We start from the raw sequence: 27,327 nt of genomic DNA on the forward strand, positions 1-27,327 counted from the left end.
AGTCATTGCCTGAGAAAACCCAACAGCAGCTACTAGATGAACAACTTATCGCTCACATCTGCTGGATACAGCTGGGAAAGGGTGGGAGGCTCGTGCTTTGGGATGAAGAAGAGGCAGCACAACTTCAGTGAGAGTAAACAGACAGCTCAGAGCCTTCCCCTGCATTTCTCATTTCCATTTTGAAGGGGCCGGCTAAGAACAGAAAGCAAGAGAAGCCGGTTTTGTGCGTGAGTTAGGCTCAGCAACACTCCACAGCCGGCACCAATGGGAAACGCTCAGCACCCCATCGCAGACGGCTTATGGTGCACAGCTTTGCCTAGCGCAAATCGCCTTGCAATTAGAAAAAAAAAAATCCATAGCCGGCATCTGAACATCCCCATTTGGGCTTTTTCCAAGAAAAGCATCTCTGTATCCATTAGCTATTGTCTCCCTCTAGCGCAGGCAGAGACCAAGCTGCCTCCTGCCACGGCCGCAGCTCCCGGCCTGGCTGGAAACCAAGAGCTGAAGCTCTGCGGAGAGCCAGGGGCTCGCAGCGGCCTGGGAAAACACGCCAAGTACCAGCTCTACCTTTGCACCGATGAATCAGCTTCCCGCACACACACCTCTTTTTTGGGGGGGCTTAACGTTTTCTCTCAGCAGATGCTCAGAGCAGGAGAGCTTTCTTAGTGACCAAATCAGCAAGCTAAAGCCTTCCAGATTTGAGAGACGACTGCCAGGAGCCGCATTTTGTGAAGGGCTGGAGAGGACACCAAGATGAAACAGCATCCATCCCCCTTCCCACTGCTCCATCCTAACCTCCCCTCACCCTTCAGAGAGGGGATTAGGGTTTGCTCAGCTGGGCTTCTCAGGGGATCTTTGCACAGCTGCTTTTAACACCTTTGTACATCTCCTAAAAGAAAATAAAAACCTGCGCTTAAAATTTCAAAACATAAGATCTCGCATCCTCCCTGGGAGGATTTCTGCCAAGAGAGAAAGGGAATGATGCTACAAATCTCTCTCCTTTTCAACTAAGCACTGCATCAGCACCTTCACCCCCTGCTCTGCGGCTTAACCCAACAAAAACAAGAAGTGCCTGGAGACCTGGCCAGGTTTCCATCTCCACAGTCACACCACCTTTGCTCCTCCAAAGGCTGCATCCAGAGGCTCTCCAGGCACTGCTGTCCCTTCCAAGTGTGTTTCTTCCTTGAACGAGGCACCATCAGCATTTGCGAAACCATCTTTTTGATGAAAAAGGGACATCGCTTTACCTGGAGACGCCAGTTCTCACAGGGACGTTACCTGTGCCAAGCTCCAGCCGTGGTGTCAGAGGGAGGCAGGATGAACGCCGCAGCTCCTCAGCCTGCTCTGCCTTCACAGCACCACGCTGAGGGGAGATACGGGCGAATCAACGCTGCTCCGCTTGGTACCTGTGCCACTGCGCCTCACTTACCATGGCATGTCCATGGCAAGACCCGCAGGAAGGCTCCGAGCACCCCTAGACTCGTTACACAGAAACTGGCCACTCTGTTACCTGGTCAGCCCACGCAGGACGGGAATCAGCTCCTTGCAAAGATTCCCTGCTGCCCATTGTCCTTATCCGTAAGGGGAAAGGAGGGGAGCAAAACACAGCTGAGACCCAGCTGCACGGAGGAGCCAAAGGAGAGTACCCGACCCAGGGGAAGGCTGAGCTTCCAGCCAGCTGCACGCTAGGTAACGGATGCGGTAGCAGAAACTCGGGTCTGCTCTCCCACACGACCACCACCTGCCTCCGCGAGCCTGCGTTTTACTAAGTGACAGAGCCTCAAAGAGCAGGAGCTCCCCAGCTGGGGTGGCCGTGGGGACTCTCCAGATGGGCAGGACCGCAGTCACAGCAACACCACGACACCCCTCGTCTAAACTAACATCACTGCAACTTGTCGGTTACGTTCATGGTTTCAAAACAGTCAAACCTGCACAGATCCATTAAGCTGCAACTTACCCCTAAAAAAATTTATGTCTAGATATCTGCCAAAGGATCAGGCTCTGCCCTAACCTGGGCAAGCGCCGAGGCCCTCCTGGGCTCAGGTTTTCCCTCGATCGAGTTGCAGGGGGTGTCCCCAGCACTAGAAATTCTTTCTATTTCAAGCCACCTACAAAGCAGTTAGACTAACGGCATTTGAGTTTTTACTCAGTGAAGTAACATCTCCGAGGAACATGACAGTTTAATGGCCGCCGTTGAAACCCAAGGGTAGCTTTTGTGAAGAAAACACAGGTTTTTCAGTTCTCTCCCTTTTCTGGGCTATTTCATAGCTCTCAGCAGGGCTTGCATCATCCAGGAAACCACTGGGCCTGCTTAAGGAAGACACTTCACCTCCTGCCCAGTCAAGGGGGGTGGGTGACAAAGGACCAAAATTTTAACAAAAAAACCCACAAAGGCAAGAGTGTGAAAAGCTCAGGGTGAGCATTATGAACCATTTTACCTCTACAATTAATTTACTTTTGCCCGTTTTGTAACCTTCTCTCTGATAATCACGTCCTCAAGCATTATCAAGAACTAAACAAGGTAAGATGTTGTTGCTCATTGAAGAATCTCCTGCAGGAGCAAAGGGTTCTAAGACACACTGAAAAACCCAAAGCAGAGGATGGCCACCTGATCTCCCCATGCCCCCAGGAGAAGCCCTGTCCCAAAGACCCACCCCAGATCCCAGATTTGTTCCCAACAAAGCACCCAGTACAGAGCATCCAACCCCTGCCCAAAACTCCTCACACCAGACTCCCACCCAGGAGGCAGGTCCAGGGCAAAGCGAGATACTCTGCGCACCACTGGTGGCGGGGCAGGCTTGTCCAACACTCCCACAACAGCTGGCTTTGCCAACCCACCCGACGTTTCTAACTGTTCCTCCCGCTTTGTACTCCCTGACTTTTCCCCAAAGACGATACATGACATGGAACCACAGTTCGTACGATGGTTTGCTGGGGATTTCCTTTTTTTTTTTTTAAACCCTTAGTGCCTTTTCTTTAAAAGGAAGGCTTGCTCTGAAGGTTGCAAGCACCCCGGTTTACCTTTTCTCAAGCTTGTGCCGCCTCCTCTGCCCAAAACCAAGTACACCAAGTGGAGCCTGATGCTCGTTTCAGAGAGGGGAGAGGTGGAAATCTCACCCAAGTCATCCACATTCAGTTAAAAGAAGAGAACAGAAACACCTTGAATAATAGCATCCCTTTATTTGCTGACACCATTACAAAAACTGATTACGTTAGCAACCAAAAAAAAAAAAAAAAGGAGTGTTTACTTGAGGATGAACTCAGAGGCAGCTAATCCCAAAAATGTAATTAAGTAAAACAGTGTACAACATCAGTATTAAAATGTTATATCCCATTGGTGACTTTACCACGTTGGAGTCTTCTGAACAAGTTTCATTGAGCAAAATAAGATAAAAGATTATGTGTTTACTGTCTCTCCAGGAATGTAAAGGTCTAATTATCCAAACAGGTTTGTTTTTATTATAAAACTAAACTCTGGAGGTGTCTACAGAGTTGGGTTTTTTCTTTAAATCAGTAGTCTAACAAGGATTAGAAAAGACAAAACTCTGTTCAGTGTTTCTGACGAAGTAGAAAGGGTGAAAACATAAATAAGGCTTTAATTTGGCAAAATATAATACAATGCCTTCTGCTATCCTCAAATTAACGATTCCCCCGTGACTTCATTCTGCAAGAGAAACACAAAACGCCACGTCAGCAGAGCAGTTTCTGAAGGGCAGCACTCAAGCAAACCCACGCCCCGCCAGCACTTCAGTGGCTCACGCCAGTCGCTTCGTTAGCATCGGCCCACAACAAAGCCCAGAGGAACAAACCAGGGTGGTGGAGGCTGAGCAAGAACAGCCTCCCAGAGCAGAGGCCAAGGTGCCAGTAGCACCTTCCTCCTATGTGCACACCAAGCCCGTCCTACAAGACCGGGCTGACCCCACCGTGACCACCCTGGTACCAGCTCTGCTGCCCACAGCATATTACAGAGCCAGGAGCAGAAAAATACACCTAAATTAGGAAAAAAACCAAGACCCATCCTCAGGAGATGAGAGGGAGTTCTGACACTTCTTGTAGCAGCTCGTTCAGTACCAAGGTGTGCTGCCTCCCAAACCCAACAGTTCACAACCCGCCTTCAGCCCTGGCTCACAGCACACCTAGCAGAGGCTCACAAGCTGCAGAAGCTTCCTAAGAAAGTTTAGTGCCTCGACTTTATCTGACCGTTAGCTAACTTTGGGCCATTTAAGAAGTTTACCAGCATGATGCACTCAGCCACAAAGGCCCAGGTTTCCACACTGGCTGCAAATTAAAAGCCTTGTTCGTGTGTCTATAATCGGATGAAGAGCCCATGCCAGCCTGACGCTTCAGACACTCATATCCCCGTGACCACAGCAAGCCGTTGCTGTTAACTCAGTGAAAGCCCAGTGGGTTACTTTATATCCTCCATCCCAAAGCAATTAGAGCACGGTAGTGGAGACACTTGGCTCACGTAGCTGGGACAAAGGAAACAAGGCAGAGGCACCGTGAGAAAAAAAGCTTTGGGAAACCTGGCTGCGTGAAGTGGCACATAGTGGAAGGGAAGGACAGAGTGACGTACCCAGAGAGGGATGTGGAGATGTGAGATCAGGCCCAACTAACTGAAGTACAGATCCAAAGAGGGACAAACACAGTCCCTACCAGAGGCTTTTGATGAATTGCATGTCGACAGTTTCAGATTTTGACACCGGACTTGTTAAATCTGAACGAGGTCCCACCACCACAGACCAGTGTTCTTCCTGACAGCCACCCAGTTCAACTAGGCGGCCACCAGCCGCACCTACCTACTAGCTGGTAGTGTTCTCGTCCCTTTGACAGCATTTGGCTTACTGACACGAGCAGCTTCTTGAGATGACCTACATCCTCGTTAAGATTCACTGCCACATTTAGTCTTTTATCAGTCAATTCCTGGAAGAAGGAAAAAAAAAATCATTAAAAACTCATTTACAATCTAATTACCAAGAAAGCCTAAAATTAGATCCTCCGTATAAAACTACAACTCTCTGCGCAGATTGGAACAATTCTGGTAAGTCAGAGGGTTAGGGCCACATTTAAAGAGAACACGGTTCAAAGTCAAGAAGCTGTTTCCTGTTCGAGGGAATCACCTGCACGTGCCAAACACCGGCGAGAGCATCGCTGACCCCTGGCTCCCACCCTCCCTGCCCAGGACTCCACTTACTCACTGCTTCCAGGAATTGTGCTCGTAACCGCGGCTGATCCGGCCTCAGAAGTTATTACCCCACGTCCCCACAAGCCTGGCTGAAAGCCCCATGCAGACAAGAGCATGTGCTTTATCACGCAGGCTGCTAAGCACAGTGACGGTGTGCCCGGTGGGAGCGATGACTTCTGACCCCTGCAGCTGTAACAACAAGGCTGCTGGACCACCAAGGACTCTGTCTGTATGGGGATCTGTCCTCAGCAGTACGTAATACCCAAGCTCAAGGCAGTTCCAGCTATGAAACCATTTGAAACAGCTGGCAGGAGGTACATACCTTTCCCCACCCCCATGCCACAGCACCAGTGCTCCTGCATGGGCTGCTGCCCAGCGGCTATCCCACGGGTTCACCCTCTGCTCCGAGCTGCCGTGAAATCCCTGCTTGCCAGTGACACCCAGACTTGGATAAGGGCTTCACAAAGCAGCCTAAGCACCAGTCAACACCGAGAGATGGAAAACAGCAAGCTACCAAGAGCTACAAAACTGGTTTCTTGCTCTCAAATGAAAATGCTGAGCTTGTTTTTTTAAAACAAAAATAATTGCTTTTACTTTTTAAGGAGTTCAACAGTTTGTTAATAGCAAAGTGTCACAGCTTGAAATGGACTCCTCCTCTCTTGCCAGCCCCCCTCCCCCAAGTCAGTCTTGCTGAGCTAACAGTGATATAATCCCTGTTTTATTACCTTTATTGATTAGTTCCTCCAGATATGTACAAAGAACTCCACATCTAAAACACACGTTACCACTCCTTATTCAGCTCATAATATGACGTGCAGATAACCCGTAGGAGAGCTTTCCCTTGCAATTTAACAGCTAAAAATAAGCAACTTTGCCTTGGTGTCAGCAATACCGAAGTACCCAATTTTCAACATGAGAACAGAGGTGTTCGCAGGCGCTCAGCATCGGCCAACTCCACTCCAAATGAAAGCAGTTCTACTTAACAGAATAAGACTAATGCATGACGCTGTTGCAAATCTCTCCCTAGAGTTTCAGGGAAATTAGAGTGAGTTCAGAGAAGGCCACTTTTCCAGCTCCCATTTGGCTGGAAACGCCGCTAGACTTGCTGTAACGCAGAGCGGGCATTAAATCAAACTCAACTGCCTGCACCATTACAGAAACTACTGTGGGCTCAGGCTAGAGAACAAAGCAATATATTGCAAAGCTCTTAAGTGCAACTAGTAAACATTTTTCTACTGTAAGAAATCATTGGGAATCTGTATTAGGGTAGCCTTAACCTATTTTACCCTTATTAAAGTAGAAAATCAGGCCTGCTAAGCAAATTCTCAGTCTTGACAGTCTCATATGGATTGATGGAAGCGGAAAGGCAAATGCAATTAGCATCCCGGCAAACGAACGAATCGCAGCGCTGACCGGCAGCGCCAGGTATGAGAGTGCACGTGCATTAGCATAGAAACCATCACGAGCAGACGCAGTGAAGGAGCCTTTCAATTCACTCTCAGCCCTCATCTCTGGGAAGAGCTCTTCTCCCTTATTTGCTTCCTCTCCCTTCTGTTTTGCGGTTTCACTAATCTCAGGCAGTGTTTACTCGTGAATTATAGACACATCCCCAACCCTCCTGGGGCCAATTCTGACCGGCTCCTGATGGATATGGGCTCACCACAGTCAACCTGCAGCTTCTGCTAACCCAGGAGTGCGAGACTGCCTTACACAGCCGCTGCTGTGCCCCAGACCCATGGTCTTCGTGACGCAGAGAAAAGCATGTCTATGGGATATGGGGATGAAGAGAGGAAGAGGACGGTAACGGGGAACGCCCTGCGACCACAGACCCAGTAGCTACAACAGGCACCGAACTGACAGACCAAGCTTTACATGTATGGCATTTCCAGTTTTCAATGGCAGTGTTGTACACCGAGATCTGGGGGGAACAGCACATTAGATTTCATATAAGCTTCAAAATAAGTTTACTGCCTAAGGAAGCTGCTGAATATAAATTACTTCCTTAAAGCATACTAAAAGGCACCCTTTAGTCATCATCTAATCCCATAAGTGACAAGGAAGCTGATTAGAAAAACCTAATGGTCTCTTTTAAAAAAACAAAGAAAAGGAATCTAAGGGAAACACATAGAATGTGTTTAAGGGTTTACACAAGCACCACTTATCAATTTTGTGGGTTGGTTCCAGTACCCAGAAGGAACAAATATGCTCGGTTTTAAGCACGTGTTTTCAGGTCCTTCTTAGAAAAGAGACACTGTTGCTAGGTGGAAGTGGCTGGAAGACTTTTTTTAATCTGAGAGCTATTTTGAGCTGGGTTTTTAGGCTTCTGGAGAGACAGCCTTTTTTTCTCTCAAAAAAAAGCAGCAAAAAAAGATTGGGAAAAAGATAATGTTCTAATTTCAGCCTCTGCCAATGGCTACCTGTCAAGAGCGCTGCTTAGACAATTAACATATTTTTACTAATGAAGGCTTAATTACAGGTTTATTAGGACTGTTTTTCCACACTCATCTTCAGCATAAACCAATAGATATTCTGGAGGAAACCTGGTTAGGGTTCCTCAGTGTGCCCACGCAGCTACAGCAGAGCAACACATGAGCCAGAGGGATTATGTAAATCAAGGGTAAAGCAATTAAATCAAACTTAGCATATTCGTGCCACAGCAGGGCACATCTTATGACGCCCAGCTCAGGATAGGGCTCAGCAGTGTCACCAGCCACAAAACACCAGGGCTGATGGCATTGCTGTTCTGATGTACCACTGGCGTTGGTTTGAGGAAGGCTTTTCTTCTCCAGCCTGCTGCAGACAGGGACACAGAGCACCCGATCGCCACCGTCACCGGCTGGTCTCCTGCTGGCAACACAGGAGAGGGCTCGGCAGAGCTGCCAACCCTCCCGGGCAGCCAGCTCACAGGGTTGGACATCTGTGGTCTCGCAGGCCCAGCTGCATCTCTGGCTCAGACACGGCAAGCCCACAATGCAAGGGTCAACCAGCATCCACAACTGATCACCCTGGAAGTGCCATTTCATTTCTGCTAACTACCACAAAGGTAAAGATTTTTCCACAGTACTCCTTAGAGGACTCCTAGCTTCCTCTCTCAGCTGATGAAGCTACTTATTTTCAGCAGCTAAAAAGTGAATATAAATTATTTGTTCTACCAACAAGAACTCCTCTCCCTCTCTATCCATCACAAGAAAATGGGTAATGAGTTCCCAGCATGTTTTACACAGCTAAGTGGTGTCAATGGAAGGCATCTGCTTTAGCCTTCCCCTTCCCAACTGCATCCTGGAAAGCTGTTGCGAAGCTATTTTGAAGCTGGTGTGAAAGCTCTCGTTTCCAGAGATGGAGAAGCCCAGTTACAAAGCCATAACTCAACCACTTGTACAGGCGGTGGTGTTTTAAGGCCAGCACTCGGAGTGCCAGCTGCACAAGCAGTTCAGCAATCATCCATGCAAACAGTAACCCACAGGCTCAGGCAAGTCACCGGCAAGCGTGAAAACAGGCCACCCCAGAGTCCACCCAATTCCAGACCCTGCAACTGCAATAGTGTTTTTATATCCTCCAGTAACAGCATCAATCTGGAGAACTGCTCATCCACAGCACAAGGCAGCGCTCAAGTCTGTTGCTTACTGAAGTTCAGTCTAGTAAGACTTTGCTGCTGGACCACTTTTAGGTCAGCACACATTTCCAGGAACCAGGACAGGTTCTTGGAAGTAAGAGCAGGCTCTTGCCCACAGCTGCAGAGGACAAAGGAGCAACCTTCTGGCAAGAGACATTGTCTGCCTTGGTGTTACAAGGGCCCTCACGACTGCCTTCTTTCTTTGGCGTTACAAATGTCAGCAAGTGCCAATCCAACAATTAATATTTTAAGCTCATTTAGTAATCAGCAAATCTTTAGCTTCCCTTCTTCAAAGGACAAGTCTGGGGATCTTCCCCGGGCTCTTCCCACTTTTGCCCAAACCAACAACCCTTCAGAAGCCCAGATCTCACATCCAGAATCTCTCCCCTTCCTCCTTACAAATCTGAGCTATGGGAAAGAGGTCACGATCCAGATGACAGCAAAACTCCCAATGCTTAGAAAGATGTCAGCATCCTTGGGATACAGCTCCAGGACACCACCCTGACAAGTTGTACTACAAGAAGTTTAATCAAGCCTTAATTTACCATCAGCAGAACACGTCCTGTTCCTTTGCTAGACCTCACTTCCCAAAGTTCACATTTCCCATGAGACCTGCATTGCCCCCTGAGCATGGGCTCCAAAGAAACACTCACCGACTCTGTGCAAACGTCGCTGTTTTCAATAACATTGGCATCCCCAACAACTTTTCCAATTTCTCTCTCAAGAGATGCCAGAGACTCCTGGGCCTGTAGGGGAGGAAATAAAAAAAAAGCCACAGGGGAGGGACAACAATTAACAACGGCTGAGAAGCAAACCCCCATCTCTCCAAGAGCACTAGAGACACAGGAAATCACTGTTCAGGAGGAAATCTGTTTTATGCCAGACTTGCTCAGGGGACCAATGCATTTGCCAAGATTGGCATGTCTCCTTACAATCAGCACGTTGCATGTCAGCCTGCTTGTATTTGAAAGCAATCCTACGGGGAAGCTTTAATAGTCTCACATCAAGTTATTAGGTAAAAATTGTGCAGCAAATTTTTTTGCACAAGAGTAACAGCACAGGCAGGTCTCCAAAAGCCTTGTCATATATCTGCATTTATATAGAATACACCGTGAATCAGGGACATCAGCACAGCTCACTTCATATGTCAACATCTAATGTAATTGTCCTGAGCAAAATGTTTTAAACACTTCATTGCAGCAGGTCTCCTTTGTCTTCTCACCTCCTAGCAGTGCTTTTGTCATCACTTGTCCCCACTCCCAGGACAAGACCTGCCCCACCAATAGCTCTCCCCACTCCAGCCCTGCAAGAATGCAGCCCAGTTTCCTTATTATGCGTCTCCCGCAGAAGGAACAAGGTGTTATTGCAGTCTGGAGCCGGAGCTCAGCCACTCTGCAGACTATTCTTATCTCCATTTATCAATTCTCCTGCAAGAAGTTCATTTCTGGGGTGACAGACAGCACTGAGACCTCTCATGCTTAAAGATTTCCCACTCTAATCCATCTTGCAAAAGCAGCCATTGAGGAAGAGCAGAGGTAACCCAACTGCCTGTCTCACCAAGCTTGCACAGATCTCACTTTAAAGACTTGCAAGTCTCCTGGGTTACAGCTGATTTGTAACCATGTGCAAATGGGCAGACAGCTTGTAAACCAACTTGTAACCCACTGCCATTTGAGACTGATTTAAAAGCTGCAGGCTGTGGATTGGGTGTAGGGCTGTGGGATGGGCTTTTTGTTAGGCTGTGTTTCTTTAAATAAAGAACTATTTGTCAGCCCCGAATCACCACTTGATCCCATTGGCATAAAATTGTCATGAACAAGAGGGTAATTAAACAGAGCCGTTAGTTGCATTTTTATCATTTTAGACAGGCAAGGTATCTTGCATGAGCTCTTACACCCACAGTCCCAGTCACCTGGGGAACCAGCGAGTGGAATAAGACACCAGGCAGGCAGTCTGCTCAAGCCGCTCAAATCACCATGTTTTCCAGCACTGCTGAACTATATAGATCTTGAGGTTTTCAATAATATTTAGATCTGCAACTGTTAAGGGTCTCTGCTTACCTTGGGCAAGTCACCAGCTACCTTCTGTCTCTCGTTTTGATCAACTTTAAGTTTTGATAGTGTTTCGTTTAGCTGTGTTTTCAGCTGCAAAATAGTAACAAAGAAAAATCAGTTTCCCTCACACACACAGACTCTGTCTGTCCCACGGATTAACCCAGCACACACTGACTGCAAAGGGAGTAAGATTACTAACAATTATTGCACACGCTAGATTAGTCAACATGTATGATGAGGTTTACAAGGACAGTCAAGGAAGAGAGACTCCATATGTAACGATAAATGTAGAGAATGGAACTACAGAAGACAAGACAGGGTTGGCATCAGGTTGATTACAAGTAGTTTCAACTTTTAAACTATATCGCCAGAAGGAATATTAGCAATCCTGAAAGTACATAAGCCTCTCCAGAACGGTTATCTCCAGTCAAACCCAGACTTCACCTTAATTCACAGCAAATATGCAAAAATGTAGATTGTCATCTTCCTAATTCAGGCTAAACAGTCACTTTACTGCTGAATAAACTAAAAAGCTCTACTTGTCATCTTAATAAAGCACCACTTACTACAACTTTGTTGACTTAACCAGTCTGTTAATGTCACATCCAGGCATGAATCACTGACAGGGGTATATTAAGTCGTCAATTTTGTTTAAATTCAATCCAAAAAAGTGAAAATTATTTCAGTCAAGAGAGAGGAATACTTTGCACTGGCTGCCCCTGAACTACTGCCTTCCAAAGGATATAAACATTTTTTGAAGAATATTTCGATTGCTCTTCAGCACATCACTTCAGCATACAGAACCAGCCACAGCACTTAAGGCTTGAGCCTCAAACAGGAGTGCTAACAAGAAGCTCGAGTGCCAATTTTGTTGGATTTGTGCCTCTGGAGTGCACTGTGCTAATGTTCACTACTCCTGCTGTCAATCTTCTTGGGAGCCAGCAGGGGATTAAAGAATCAAACAATAGGCTACTCAGAGCCCTGAATTCTCACTGATTCCAAACCTACGCATTATATTCATCTCACCCTTGGAAGGTTTCCCACTTTGGAGCACCTGGACTGGTGGATGCTGGTTTTCTACATTTTGAGGAAGCCCTGTTGAGCTCCTCTGCAGTTTCAGCTTCTCTCCTTGCTCACCTTACAAGTTAGTGGGAAGCGCATTTTGAAATCCCATCATTTCTACTCCTCAGCCTCCTGCCTACTGCAAAAACCCCTCATGCACACTGGACAGCATTCCTGAGCCATTTGCATGAAGGTAACTGTTTACCACCTCCTCACACTCCTACCAGCACAGCATCATCAGATTGCAGAGTCAAGTTGCCCTAGCAGGGAGCTCAGCTTTTTAAGCTTTTGTTGTTACAGACATAATAGATTGTTGCCTCTTATATTCAAGAGGTTTGCATTTACTGATTAACTCTATGATATGCATTCAATTCCCATTTCCCTTGCTTTCAAAACGAGAGGCTTTGGTTGCTGAGGCAGGACGCTAATCATTGCTGTACTAGACTTGCCAAGCATACTATTAAACTTAAGCAGATCGTTATTGCGGGCTTGGTTTTTTACTCGACTATTTTAACCCAGTTACATTAGTGGCAGTACCCTGGTGAGATCAGCAGCAAAGCCTGCAGCGACAGGTTGTGCCATGAGCTACTCTAAAACCCATCAAAGACATGCTACATAGACAACCTTCCCTGATCCTGGCTCAAGAGCAAGAAAGCACTGTTCAGCACAAGCAGAGGAAGGATCTGACTGCTCCTGAAGCCTTAAAAAACACATTACTCAAACCAGAAAACCACGCAACTTTGCGTCTATAGGACTGGCCTTGGTTAATCCAACTCCTTCTTGAGAAAACCTGATATAGCAGCTTTATTGGTTGGAGAGCATTGCTAGCAAAACATGCACCAAGCCAGAACAGGTACTATGCCACATCAGGATGCCAGCTGCTGAATGGTTGGATACTCTGAATTCATCTAACATCAGGTTTGGGCAATTTCTGCACATACAGAGGAGGATGGAAAAGACTCTGCACAGTCAGAGCATGATACGACTGTTGCATCCTCAAAAGGTTTGGGGGAAAAAAGAATAATCCTCATATTAAACGAATGGGAGCATAACTTTGTTGCTCCAAGGACATTATATTTGCTACTGCGTTTGTCTATACTGTAAAACATTGAATCTCAAGAAGTTTCAGGAATGAAAGTCCTACAGACTTCGGAAAAAGTCTTAAGAACCAGACATGCTATTGTTAGGAGCAGAGAAAGAGACAAATTGTAAAAGTCAGACTACATAAATGATTGCAACAGACAAAAATATCAAGCTGAAGAGGTTAGCAGAACAGACAGGATTTGAAATAAGTCTCCGCTTCATAAGTATGCTGGGAGCCTAGTTTGTGCCCAGCGGAGAACGAGCTTCTTACCAAATTTAACTCTTCATTCTGTCTTACTGCTTCAGAATATGAATCATCAAGTTTTTTCTGCAATTCAGTCAACAGATCTTTGAGCTGAAATGAAGTTTAGAGTTTTAGGATTTGTCTCCTTAGGATGCCCACTTTTCTTCTGCTCAGTTATTACTGTGTCGCTCTACCCTAAGGTCACAAGCATATAAACTCCTCAGCCACAGGGGCTAAGCATTAGATTAGTTTGCCAGCCAACTGGTAACCAAACAAAAGAAAAAGAACAGTGTAGTTCATTATGTTTACCTCTCTGACTTCTGAAACATAAGTAGATCGTTCCATTTCTGCCTTTTCTAGTTCTTTTTCCAAATGTTCTCTCTCTTTTTTAAGCTAGAAACAGAAAAACAGAGTTAAAAGATGTTTTCAGTGGTTTCTTGCAGTATTATTTTCTGGGTTTATTATTAGCTATGAATTTCTATCAAATACTCCGTGACATTTAGAAAGCATTTCACATCCAGTGATTGCACAGCAGATTTAAACTGTTACATTTCAAAAAGGCAACAAGAAAAACAACAAAGCCCAAGATCATCAACAAGCAGTAAACTGCTCAGCCTCACAAGGGAAGAGCTCCAGCAGGTGAGGACAGAAATAAAAACCAGGACGACTTCCAGCACCCAGTTTCTCTCCTCTTTAAAAGCACTGGCCAAAAGATTCAGTTTAAACTGCAGCACAGACCGCACTGGACTTGCGGGAAGTGCTGGGAAGTTCAGACTTACAGCATAAACCTAAATCATGTTTTAAGGAACACAAAGCTTCAAAGAAAAGACACCTGCACGTACAGTTTCAACTTCTTTGATTTCTTCCTTTAACTTCTCTACCTCGTGCTCCAAAGAAACGACCGAAGAACGCATCTGTGGTTTTCAAAATAAATAAATAAATAATTTGGTCAAATCAGTCTAAGACAAACTCTCCATATACATCCAAGCTTGCTTCTAAGATTTAAAAATATTAAGGATGGAATCATACTGAATAAAATTAGATGCTCACTCAAATGATTCAATATACTGAGTCTCCATCGTAACACCTTCTCCCAACATAAGAAGTTCTCTGATAGTTAGAGCCTAAAGCCTGAGAGATTTGGAACATAAAGGACTAAGCCAGTTGTCCACTAGCCATGGTACAGGAACTACCTTTCCTAGACAAAGAAGACTCTCTCCATCCATGTATTATATGCAGCCAAACCCAGCATATTTAGCCTTACTAGAGGCTGCGCGAGTGCAGCAGATGGTAGCACATCTATAGTTCGAGATCTGACAGCCTTTTATAAGCCACTCAAACAAGATGTTTATAAATCATCTCTCTGTTTGCTCCAGGCTTATACTCCAGCACTCAAATTACTAAGCAGAAGTACTTTAGAAATAATTTCTTTAAAAAAAAACCAAAACAGTTTGACCTACTTTAACTCTAGATTAGGAAGAAAACATAAAAGGCTTTTTTTCTTCCCACTTTTGCTAGTAGAGCCTTCCTAAAAAGGAAATCTTTGGAGGCAATTCCAAGTGTAATTAGTTGACCATAGTGGATTAAGCACTATTTTAACGGCTTCCAAAAAATTGTTGCGATCATATGATACTTAAATTTCAGCACAAAAAGTCTATATCTGTTCACAAATGGACTTTGGGGAAAAAAGTGCTTAACAGAAATAACAGTCCGAGTTGCCAAGATCAGAGAAATATATATTCCTGGGCACATTAACAGAACACACATACATTCCTGGATCTTTGGCTTCCTATCCCCTCAGCATTAATATTACTACATGCTATTTGGCTGCCTCCTGCATCACCTGCAAAGGACTGTGACACAGGCTTGCCATAATGGCCAAAGATCTTGTACTCGTCATTTGTTCTTGCTGCTCTAAAAATGGCAACAGGAAGAGCCACAGAAATCTAAAGACACCAACAATTCCTCCACTTTTTAGTTTTTTACATGGAAAGATGTTCCTCAAGGAAATGAAAGTCACTCTTACCATGAAACTAAGTATCAGAGCACCAAAAATCCTTCTGTTCTAAGGAGGGATCATTCCTATTATACTGGTTGCAGACTTCACCTTTTTCATCCCACTGGTCACGCACACATCAAACCTGGCAGCCTGGGCTGTTCTACACCTGCCTTCACAGCGCTGAAACACCCTCTGCCACTTCAAGCAGAAACTGCCTGGCTGCCTCAAAAAGCAGATCTTCAAAAATACCTGTGTAAGTTCCTTCTGTGATTCTTCAACTTTTATCTTCCATTTGCTTTCTTCCTCTTCCACACTCCTCTGTAGCCTTTGTAAAATCCCCTCCTAAGAAGAGAGCAGGGTTTGAAAGCTTACAGCAGAAGACAGGCAGCCTGCAACATCACACAGCACAGGCAACCAGGCATCCTGCTTACCGTCTCTGCCAGAACCGATTTGTATTTCTCACACTCCAGTTGCAGCAGTATGTGCATTTCCTCGGCCTCCTTCAACTTCTGCTCCATAGCCTGGCAAAGGAGGAAAGGGACCAGAAGAGTCACATCTCAACTGACTGTTTCGAGTTCTATTTACCTTATTTCAGCAAAGCAAGCAGGTATCATTCACATGGCAGGTCTGTCCCATCCCTAGAAACATCCAAGGCCAGGTTGGACGGGGCTCTGAGCAACCTGATCTAGTTGAAGATGTCCCTGCTCATGGCAGGGGGTTGGACTAGATGGCCTCTAAAGGTCCCTTCCAACCCAAACCGTTGCATGATTCTGTGGTTCTGTCTTTCCAACCCATGCAAAGACAACAGCAAGTGCCACGTTGACCTACATTGACCCCAAACTCTATGTAAGTTACCGCAGTAATTCCGAGTCACCTGAAAAAACATAATTACTTGAAAAAGGGAACGGGGATTTTGAATTTCAAACATTTTCACAACTACATAAGGTGCTTTTGAAAGATGCAAATACCTATAAAACAATTCTTGCCACCTGTTCTCCAGTTCGAAATTCACAATCCAGAGCACAATTTGCAAGATTTACACTGGAAAAACACGCTACGCCACGCACAAGGCAATCGTCCACCGTTTGTGCCTACCTTGACATCTTCAGATCCTGAAGACTCTCTCATGTATTCTTTAGCCATCTTTTCAAACCCACATATCCATTCACTATGACTCTGTTGGGAAATACATTCGGTTAAAGCTGAAAATAGCTTCAGTAAATCTATCTTCAGGACATTTGTCTCCCAGCTGCAGGCTTACGGAGCAGTGTTCAGTCCCCTAATTCCCCAGAGCTAAGACACAGTGGTTGTTCAGCTAGTACCGCACGAAGGCGAGCAGAGATGACAGTCAGTGGGCAGCAATCCAGGAGGCACAAGGTAACGAGACACACACAGTTCACGGGGGCTTGGACATGCTGAAATGCAACTGGGTGACAGAGGTCTCCCTGCAAGTGTCAGGGTTTCTGCAAGGAGTATTTGAAGACTTAAGGGAATCTTTTCCAAAATCCCTGAGCAGTTAAAGTAGACGCTTGCTATGTAATTCTAGAGACCTCACTAGGAAGACTATTTTATAACCTTACAGAAACAGTCTTTAAAAAGACTATTTCTAGTTCATCAGGAGACTAACTTTAGCGTATTTAAGAATAATTTTAAGTATGAATATTCAAAACCTCTAGACATTACAAATGAAATGTAGACCCCGATTTTCCAGCCTCACTTCACATCGTTCACACCGACTAAACCGTATGAACCCAGTGCACTTCCCTCGCAAGCAACTGAAAGCCACCAAGAATAAAAAATTGGAAACCAGCGGTTTCCAAAGGAACTTTGGGAACAAAACAAACCCTCCTTAATTGTTATTAACTGGCACTGAGGCAGCACAGCCCTTCTGGAAAGGGGGGCCAGCCGTTATCTGCACAGCTGCCGGGGAAGATATGGATCCCCAATCGTGCCAGACAGCGAGGAAACACGCAGCAGACCTTATCCACCCCTGAAAATTTACTGTCTCGGTTAGACACCAGATAACACAGGCAGATGAATCAGATGTTGGGGCAGTAAAAAAAACACAATAAGGCAACGATAACTTTCTGTTTTCACATTTTTCTTGACGTAACAGTCTGCAGCTTTGCTTCTTCACTGCCAGCAAGTACAGGTATTGCCAGCAGAAGACACTCACATCCCACTGCAAAAACCTTGGGGCAGAGGGGACTGCAGGGAAGTGCTCCAGACTACCCAGCACAGCAGGACCAGAGCTCCCCAGCAGTAGGGTAGGAAGAGCCCCTTCTCTTACCACGTTGGAAGGAAGAGAGACTTTAGGGAACAGCTTCTGGAGTAGTTCGCGCGTCTCCACCTCGGCAGCTTCCAAATGCTGCTGCTTCTCCTAAACCAAGAGAAAGGCTCATGTGAAATTGGGCAACACGCTCCATGGACCTGGCAATAGCCTCGTCTACACCTAGAGTAACTTACTTAACCCAGAAAGTCATTTTTTAAGTGAGAAAGGCTCTACCATCTCTAAGATTGCCAGTAAATTGCTTCAAAAATTGACACTGAATCGCTTCACAATTTGGCCTTCACATTTGTTTGTGCTTTTAAGCTTTTATTTTCATTAAGCTGTCCTCTAGCCTAGCCTGTTGTACAGAAATTACGCCACCATTCACTTCTTCACAACACAACACAAACTACACTGTGCTAAGTAACTGCACAGATCACACCAGCCCTGCCACTCAAGTTGAGCAATCTCAGAACCAAGAAGTCTGGTCAATCAACAATTTTTTTTTAAATTCATACTTATTCTAAACAATTTTAGGTGGGGAAAAATCACCATAAAATAATGTCACCCCATCAAAAAACAGATAATTAAAGTCAAAAGGAAACTTTGTGTTAATGCACATTTGAACCAGGCCAAGAAAGCAAGACTGTATCTTCTAAATATTACTTATAAGTACTCAAGAGGGAGACCTTTACATCCTCTTTCCCCAAGCTTGGGTGCAATGGGAAATAATTATTAGAGCTGTGTGACAATCTCCAGGTTTTCTTTGTCACTGCTCTGGAAATATAAATACACAGAGCCAAGGGCACCACAGATCCATCGTTCCGTTTATTTAACATTAAAAGCAGACCAGCCTCAGGACATTTTTGCTTGCTGTGCTCGTGGCAGATTGGTTTAGTTTAGCCATGCGACACTCAGGCTCCCATACAAGTTTAAATGCAGAAAGCCTGAACTTCTGCGCAGAAGGCAGCTTTCCGCAAAAATCCTTCACTAATCTTTGGGTTTATTTCCTTTGACGTGAGCATTACTGCGCCTGGCTGCTCAAAGTTCCTCTGCTGCAAGAGATCGGTGGCATTAGTAGGTTGAGATTCAGAGACAGAAACGGACAGGAGACATTAGGTTGTGAAGTTGTGCTAAGTGTGTTAGTTTTCAGCAATTTAGGAACCACCGAGAAGTGGCAAATGGCTGTTTGATGGAGTCTTCCGACTGCAAGAGAAAGCAGGCAAGCGTTAGCACACAGCAAAAGCAGGTACACGGCTTCCCTGAACACGTGGCCGAGCAAAGAGCAGAGACACCTCCAAAACACAAGAGAGACAATCCCAAACCAGAGCTCCTCTGCTTCTAGCTACCTGACTTGTGTTTTTAAAGTTATTTTGATGCTTTTTTTTTGAAATCTGCATGGTGACAATTAACACCAAATCAGGCTCGTAGCAAATGCAAGCTCCTTTCAGGGCAATTCACGCCCTGTATCGTTTTGAACGTTGGCTCTGACATAACCTGTCGAGCTTCATATGCTTTCAAGGAGGAAATTCACAGCTGTGGTGACACTGTTTTCCTGAGAAGTTCCCAAGTTTTTAAATAATAATTTAATCCTAGTTCTTCTCAGGTCCAATAAATTTATTCAAGCACAGCAAAAGCCCAGTAGATGAAAGCAGGTTGCTCACCAGCAGTTTTTATTCTAGGGCTCCCCACAAAGACAAAAAAAAAAATTCACAACAGCTCTAACAATTATGCAAACAAATCAAAAACCAGCATGCCCACAAGGATTAAAAGAAAAAAAGAAACCTAAAGACAACAGGAAGAAGCAGAGGTGAGAGTATATGAATGATCACTCAGAACAGACTATATTTAAATTGCAGTAAAAGTTAAATGCTTCCATTTCATTTAAAAAAACCAGCTGCAGATCTGCTTCTAGCTTAATGCAGTGTTTCTAGCAGTTAACATTACAACCTTGGCGGTCTTGTTCACTTTGTCCTGCAGCAATTTTTCAGTTGATGCCAATGCTTCCATTGCTTTCCAGTTTTTCTCCCGAAGGTCCTAATCATTTTTAGAAAGAATGATTTCAGTTCAGCCAATATTCAAACTGTTTCCGCTTTTACTTCAGAGATATATTTTGCATGACATTCCACCATTTGCATTTAAATGCTGGTTACTGCAAAATGATTTTGCGGGGTAAGATAACATACACTAGCAAAAATAAGTGTGATGATCAAAGAGTTTGAATGAGGGGGGGGGCGGGGGGGGAATTTATGCCGATTTCTGTCCAACCTGCCCCCACGTCCAAAACTGATCCAAGTGTTACGGCAGAGCGTATCGCTACAGCAACCCCACACTTTGACTGCACTTGTAAGAAGAGAGAGGGAAGTTTTCAAAAGTAGTGAGGAACACAGACACCAAACCACAGATTACACAACAGAGTGTTAGGCATGTCGTGTTGCAGAACCCAGCATGGACCCCAGTATACATGGAGGCGTACACATTTATGCCCCTGATCTTGCAACCAGATCTAGCTGCGTAGATCCTTGGGCCTCAGCCCAAACCTACTACTGATTTTAGAAACACAAAGCTCCGGGTCTTGGTTCACAGCATTTACCCACGCAGCTCTCTCCACCGTGCCCAAAGAAAACTGGTTTGCTCACCAGTGCCCTCCTGGGAGGTTTTGGGATTTCGCCAGTGGCGAGCACACCCCAGATCCACATGGAAACACCACCGTGCCCGTGCTGCGCTCCTGCATCTTTCTTGGCGAGGTCATCAAACGTGTACTCCACAAGACGTCAACATGCAAGCTCAGTTAGGAGGCTGGGAGCTCTTATAAAAAGAGCCTCACAGCTCTTATCTGGGAAGGACGGTGGGCCTTGCGGGGAGGAGATTACAGTGTTTGGGATTTAACCCAACCCTCAGAGCAATCTGCTTTAGCAAAGGGCTATTTTTGAAAGGCTGTATTTTTTTTTAACTCACCACATAAAGCGGCATCCAAATCCTAGCGTGCACCTGCACTAGTTTTACTTTACCACCTCTATTTGCCTGCTGTCCTAAGGGCTGTTTCACAGGACATAAAAACAAGGTTGGATAAAATTGCGATGTGGAAAGCTGGGACCTACAAGCATCGTCTGCATTTAGCAGTAGCCAGATTTCTGCCTGCACCACAAAGGGTACTTAGACCTTGCCATTCCCCAGGAAAACAGGCACACATATGTTCTACCTTTCCAGCTCATCTGTCTGAGCCTACCCAACCACTTTCCCTCTATGTTATTTCAGCTCTTAATCAAACACTACTTGCTCAAAAGCTCACATTCTCAATATTTTCCGTGTGCATCTTCCCTTATATCACCCCATTTTTAAGCAACAAAGCTTATTGCATAGTATTCAGGCAATAGCCTTCATGGGACGTCAAGGAGAGACAGGAGAGTTTAAAACCCTGTATTTTAACAGCTTTCTTCCATATAACTTAAAACATGCCATTCTCTTGCCCTGCATAGGTGAGGTATTACAAGAAGGTAACTTCACATGTCTGTGTTAGAAGATACAATCTTTACTTCCACCCACAAACAACACCTACTGCACCATCAGCAGCTGCTGTAAAGGAAGGCTCGCTGTCCTTCACCTCCTTCAGAAGATCAGGATTAGTCACTTAGGAACGGGAAGAGCCAGATCTGAGAGCCCTGAAGCCCTGAGAGCCTTCTCCCATGTCCACACACAAGGACTGTAACTCAGGCAGTGCATGGCCTCCTTCGCCTCCCACCCTCTCCCCAAACCCTCGGCAAAGGATGTGTTTCTGAACAGGGCTAACAAGGCTTGAACCCAAGTCTGAGAACTTGCTATGGGATGTGTCCTGTCCCCCAGCAAGTCCCCTCCCTCTCATCAGATCCGCAAATTGTCAAAGACGTGACAAAACTTGGAGCTGTAAAGTCACCTATGCTCAGTCACTCCCAAGAGGAGAGGAGTGTCCAGGAGCACAATACAGCAGACAACTCTCAAACATATTCTTAGCAGAATACCCCAGGCATCGAGGAGTGCTGTGCACACAGGTTGGGTTGTTCTTTGGGGATTTTTTTTTTTTTTTGGGGGGGGGGGGGGGGGGGGGGGGAGGTGGAGGGGAGAATTTCCTTACGTTGTTCTTTTTCCTCTGTTGCTCAAAAGCATTTCTCTGAGAGGCGAGCTCGTTTTGGAGACTGGCGATTTCCTTCTCTTTCCCTGCAACCCTGAATTAGCAAAAAGAACAATAAACAAGTCAGGAGGCATTTAAGAAATTTCAAGTGAAGCACTGACACCCTTTCATATACACTAACCTTCCTTCCCTGCCAGCAACACACTCTCTTTGAAAAGCTGCTCTCACTGACTTGGCAGTACCGCTTGCTTCCTACTGCTCTGTGAACTGCGGGCTGTCAGAGCAAAGCCCGTTGTAAAGCTGTTGTTTGCCTACAACAGGCATCTGCACACATTTATCAAGGCCACAGAAAGGCAACGCATTAGATGAGGATAAGTCAGCCAGCCCACGCTAGTACACCACCACAAAACAGGCACTGCCTGCTGGATAAGAGCATTCTTTTTCAAGCACCTAGTTCACAATTTATAACTCATTTAACTTGAAAGAAAAACAATTCAGCCAGCCAAAAACGCATGACAGTGGCAATTTGTGTAGCGCAGTAGAAGCCAGCATGGCATTAGCTTCCACATAGTTTTTTAGTGCACTTCAGCTCCCCGTTATACCACACTTTTACCCGAGACTTCCCCTGTGAAAAGATGATTTTATAACATGAACAACCACCCTCTACTAAGCTGAAGTTCCAAGAAAAAAGCCTGACACTTCTACTTGAAACACCAACATTTAACTCTTCAGAGCTGAGCTGGTGTGCATTTGAAAGTAAATCAATCGTGGCTTGCTTACATGGTGGGCAAAACACACTGCAAGCACTGCCTGCAGAAGACTGCAGCTGAGGATTATTAGCATGAGCAGAATATCTATGTTCAAGTTTTATTAGATAGTAGAGTGGTTTTTTTCTACTGGCCACTTCTCTCACACTGATATTATACATTTGGCATTTATTTCATCTTTTAAATTTCCTGAGCAATAAGTGAAATGAAGCGCTTATCTATTGTGTTCAACTTTTGGCAGTACTCACACTTGCAGAAGCTCCTCACTTTGGACAGCCAGGGATGCCTACAAACAGATCAGAAACTCATTAGGAGCAGATCAGCAGCAAAGAGCGAGGCAGAGGACACGATCTGCCTTGTTAACCAGACATTGCTGCAACGCTAAGCAGCTGCACTCTTGGCCTTCGAGGGAGTCCTGTCCAGCCTCTTCTGGCCAGGAGAACCCTGTCTGTGATATAGCATGTAAAGACAGGGGTGGAAAGCTATACAAGAACACAGCAGGCATAAGAAAGAGCACAAGGCTGCAAACTCACACCACAAAGGGAAGCGAGAACAGATATGCAACACCCAGAAAAGCTGGCCTGGTGCAATTCAACTCTGAAACTGGCCCTGGATTTGCAGGGCCAAAACAACTGCTGGTTTTCCATGCCATCCATACAAGCTACCTCCACCCCCTTTGACTCAGTTACACTGCAATTGGAAGCTGTACCTGTTTGCAGTTCTCCTGCTTTAATTCTTGAATCTGAACTTTAAAAGATTCATTTTCCTTTTGCACATCCTGTTGAAAGAAAAGAGGCAATATATAAACATGTATACATATAGATATACACTTACAACACAAGACACTTCTATTGAAACTTTACCTGCAACTGTTTTACTTGGCTTGCAATTTCTCTCTCTTTTTCTTCCACTACAGCTTTCAACTTCTTCATTTGTTCTTCTTCCCCTTTCAACCTGCAGAGATGGTTTAGAAAGCAAGAAAAAAGGTTTAAGAAAGAATTTATGCTAAAAAGGGACAGACAAGCTAGCTGCGACAGTTTTCAGCAGCAGAAGGTAAATATATTTTGTATGCTATCAGCCAAAAGGAGAGCACACACACCTGGAGAAGAAACCATTGCACTATGGCTCCAGACCAAGAAAGCTAACAAAAATACACGCGAGCTGCAATGACATGTGTTGCAAACACTGACCTGTTCAGAACTGGCCTGAAGCAAGCTAGTCATTTCACATGTCAATCAGCAAATGTATTTAGTCATAGATGATCTCAACAGCATTCAGAGCAGAAGGGGGAGAGGAGCCATTGATCACCTGAGCAAATCCTGCAAGCCAGCTGGCCGTGAAGGTGCCTGGGACAGTCTCCCAGAGGCGAGGCTGCCTTCAGTACCTCGCACTGGCTATACAGGAGCCCTGCTGGGAGGGCAGCACATTAAAAGAGCTGCACTGAAGTCAGAGCCCTTTTTGGCAGCCTCACACAACCTTCCCCTAACTTAGAGCAGCCAGACAAAGCAGAGTCAAAACAGAGGAAAGTCTGGCAGCATTTCTCTGTAAAACAGGAGATGAAGAATTGGCTATTGCATCTCAGACTGAAAATGGCCACCTGTGTCTGTTCATTGCTTTTATCGACTCACCCACAGGCACTTAAATCCAAACTCTTGAACATACTAAACAGAAGGAGAAATTATCACTAGACACAAGAAGTAGCAGCAATTTCACTAGTTAGTAGAGCCCTGGGCGATCATTCACTTCCACAAAGCTTTTGAGCACTACTTAGGCACGCCAGGCAGGGACGCCAGACACTTGCTGTTACACACGGCAGCAGACACGCTGGCTGGTGTACGTCCATCGGCACTAACAGCTTATTTTAGCAAAGCCCATAAAATTCTTGAAACCAATTCATACATTCCAATTTAAGATAAATGCCAGCACTGAATGCATATTATCAGCAGGCTCTTGAGAAACTGCTACTAAGCATACTCACAGGCTCTCCAGGTCCTGGACTTGGGATGCAGAAGGTACCTGAAAAAGAAAGCAATTCCCAACCTCATTTTGATGGTGCAGTAAAGCTTTCAAATTATCAGCAACTCCGTGCATGAGCAGGGGCACCACACAGCTTGCAAGATACTTGCCAAAGAAATACAAGGAATTTTGCATCAGACATTGCTCCAAGAACATCTAAACGCATTGTGGATTTCAGAAGCACAGCTCACACCAAGCATCCCAAACTTCACACCAGCCTATTTCTCTCCATTCCACCTTTCCCCTGGTATAAGTGCCTGTCTAGACATCCACCCAAACTAAGAGTGCAACTCAGTTTCTACGCTTTATCATCAACAGAAGTACAAACTGAGCTAGAATACCACCTTATTGGAAAAATTCTTTCATTAAGTAACACCTGGCTTCAAGGATGTCCAGACATCTGTTCTCAAGTCCAGTGCAGGAAATCAAAAGCCAAAATATTCTGACCAGTTGCAACTTCCACAACAGGTAAAGGCAGGACGGTATCACAGCAAAGCCTGCCCACTGCAAGAGGAGCTGCTACGTTCAGTTATGGCAGGAGTTCTTCCATGACCACAGCCCTACAGTGACCCTACTTCAGTGTGGCAAGGAGGTACGCAGGACATGATTCTGCCTACAAGCTTTCAAGTTTTCAGGCCACTAAAGCTACTCATTAAGGACAGTATCATCCAGATTAAAGAAAAACTCTGAATTTATCTGTGTAAAACCTGTTTTGGATGAACACAGTTGAACTAGCGGGCTCTCTGCACTACAGACTACCAGTTTAGTCAGGCAGGACTAGAAATAGCTCTGTAGGCTGAAGCCAAGGCGAACCCTTTGTGAGAGGCAGATGACAAAACCAACATTGTCCAGGTCAACTGAGCAGCACTCCCAAACCACATCCACTCTGCAGGCCATACCTGTTGGAGCTGTTGCAGGTTCTGTTGTTCTAACTCCTGAACTTTACTGGTTAATTGTGCAATTGTATCTTTCTGACCCTTTGGGGGAGGAAAAAAAAAGGCAAGTTTGGAAGTGTAAATGTAGCTTTTCCACAGCCAGAAATACTGCAACAGATTTTATCTCCCTTTAGAATACCAAGAAAGTTTACCTGCAGCCATTCTCCTTTCTTAACAATCTCTTTTTCCTTCTCTTCCAATAAGGCCTCCATGGTTTTCACCTGCTTTTCCTTCCCCTTCAACCTGTACCATTAAACACACAGACACACAGCATAAACCCTTGCTCTTTTATCCATCTGAAAAAAAAGAAGACATCCTATGCTTTGCAGCACGTAACAAAAGCAGTCTATGTGATCAAAGGCACAAACACAATTCATCTGCTAAAAATCAATATGTGAACACTTCCACTTCAAGTCTGTGTTAGCAGGAGATGCCCTTGATCAACGGTACTGCTCATTAAGTGAAAGCAGACAAATTCTGCACTGACATATATTGCAGGGATTTCACACATGTGTTTTCCTCATCCAAAAATACTTCCTTCCCCCTCTGCAGTTGGGGACACAAGGGACTGACGACCATGGTGACTCAACTCTCACTTACCCACCCAGCTACAGGACAGATATTACCAAAGTCAGTCTCCCATAGTGCCTTGCCTACATCCTTCCATCCTGACCTGAATTTAACCCCTTGTAGGTTAATTGGGGCTTATGAAGCCACGCAGCACTTCACCTGGTTTGCCATCTCAGACTGGACCAAGTACTAAACAAGGACACGCATCTACAAAGACCAGGGTTATAGCCTGGCTCACTTCATGCAAAGTGCAGATGCCAGGCGAGAATATTTTAAAACAGACTGGAGGGGGGAAAGAGAGGGGTGCACAGGGCAGATTAGATGTGTTAACAACTGTACTTACAGAGTCTGAAGCTCTTTGATTTGTGATGTAATCGACACCTAAAGAAAATAAGTAATTCAGTTCAATGCACATGGAAGATGCGCATAAATGTTATAAACTGCTTTAGGGAAAAATACAGGAAAAAAGCCATTAGACATTACTAAAATAAGCACTATTTGTTACAGTTATGTAAGCACAAACATGCTCTTTTTTTGGTGGGAAAATAAATTATGAGAAGCCAAGTGTCTCCACTATTTACTTTCTCCACATTTAAAATATGACCTCCAGAGAAGAAAACAGGACAAATGGGAACACAAGCAGCCCCACTGGAGCTCCCTTCTGCCATGAGAGACAAAGGAAGCAGCAGACACTGAGGACAACCATCTCACTAGCAATTGCAGCTTAAATCGGAGCAATCACCCCTGGTCATTTAGATGCTCTCTGCAATGCCAGCACTCCCTTAAATTCCCATTCTAAGGCTGAACATGGATTGAAGGAACAAGATTTAATGGGATTATTTCCTTTGAATTTTGTATAAAAGCCTGAAAGCGGCTATCCGTGTAGATACTGTCTGTCCAAACAGCTTAGTCAGTCCTCTATCACAACACGGCAGGAGTTTCCACATTCCCAAAAATTTCTATTCTGCTTGCACGATACCAAAAGTTGCATATACACCACCTTTGGAGCAAGCATCCCACACATGCAGCATTTCAGAGATGGCAACTCTAAACTGCATTTTGTTCTGGGCTCTGTGTCAGCTCAAGGGAAGGAAAAACATGCAAATAATTCCTCCAGTTCCTGGGAATTTGCTTTGGAGGAAAAGCCCAAGACGGAAACACATTCTATGAAGTTTTACCTAAAAAGGACAAAACTTTAGCACTAAGGAAAGAAGAAAAGGGGGTGACACATTGGAATGTAGCTAGAAAGACTGAAAAAAGTGCAGACAAAAAAAAAAACAACCCACACCCCACACACAGAGACAAGCAAGCAAACTTCCTGACAGCACGATGGATTAAGCTGCCTGCAGAATGGGCTCCCTAAGGAAACGCAGGTTCCCGTTGTTTTGGACACTAAACAGCAAGCGTGCCAAAAAAGCCAAT

At 45.1% G+C, this 27,327-nt stretch overlaps 1 protein-coding gene across 11 annotated transcripts in view; it reads right to left on the reverse strand.

Moving 5' to 3' along the window:
* Nucleotides 1–3,160: 3,160 nt before the first annotated feature.
* Nucleotides 3,161–27,327, reverse strand: part of KTN1 (kinectin 1) — a 76,627-nt gene continuing 52,460 nt past the window's right edge. For 4 of the 11 annotated variants that reach the window (XM_064461066.1, XM_064461065.1, XM_064461063.1 and 1 more), the window contains 20 exons: nucleotides 26,249–26,286; nucleotides 25,488–25,578; nucleotides 25,300–25,377; nucleotides 24,363–24,400; nucleotides 23,248–23,338; nucleotides 23,094–23,162; nucleotides 22,633–22,670; nucleotides 21,621–21,711; nucleotides 19,460–19,546; nucleotides 17,531–17,620; nucleotides 16,336–16,416; nucleotides 15,672–15,761; nucleotides 15,490–15,582; nucleotides 14,084–14,155; nucleotides 13,551–13,634; nucleotides 13,269–13,352; nucleotides 10,859–10,942; nucleotides 9,452–9,544; nucleotides 4,800–4,923; nucleotides 3,161–3,664 (listed from right to left, as the gene is read on the reverse strand). In XM_064461066.1, the coding sequence (XP_064317136.1) occupies nucleotides 3,660–3,664; nucleotides 4,800–4,923; nucleotides 9,452–9,544; nucleotides 10,859–10,942; nucleotides 13,269–13,352; nucleotides 13,551–13,634; nucleotides 14,084–14,155; nucleotides 15,490–15,582; nucleotides 15,672–15,761; nucleotides 16,336–16,416; nucleotides 17,531–17,620; nucleotides 19,460–19,546; nucleotides 21,621–21,711; nucleotides 22,633–22,670; nucleotides 23,094–23,162; nucleotides 23,248–23,338; nucleotides 24,363–24,400; nucleotides 25,300–25,377; nucleotides 25,488–25,578; nucleotides 26,249–26,286 (1,521 nt within the window). In that variant the 3' untranslated portion in view covers nucleotides 3,161–3,659. The remainder of the gene's footprint in view (nucleotides 3,665–4,799; nucleotides 4,924–9,451; nucleotides 9,545–10,858; nucleotides 10,943–13,268; nucleotides 13,353–13,550; nucleotides 13,635–14,083; nucleotides 14,156–15,489; nucleotides 15,583–15,671; nucleotides 15,762–16,335; nucleotides 16,417–17,530; nucleotides 17,621–19,459; nucleotides 19,547–21,620; nucleotides 21,712–22,632; nucleotides 22,671–23,093; nucleotides 23,163–23,247; nucleotides 23,339–24,362; nucleotides 24,401–25,299; nucleotides 25,378–25,487; nucleotides 25,579–26,248; nucleotides 26,287–27,327) is intronic. The other 7 variants (XM_064461071.1, XM_064461070.1, XM_064461067.1 and 4 more) reach the window with 3 other exon arrangements.

The sequence above is a fragment of the Phalacrocorax carbo genome, chromosome 9 (genome assembly GCF_963921805.1).
Source record: "Phalacrocorax carbo chromosome 9, bPhaCar2.1, whole genome shotgun sequence".
In the NCBI taxonomy this organism is placed as follows: domain Eukaryota; kingdom Metazoa; phylum Chordata; class Aves; order Suliformes; family Phalacrocoracidae; genus Phalacrocorax; species Phalacrocorax carbo.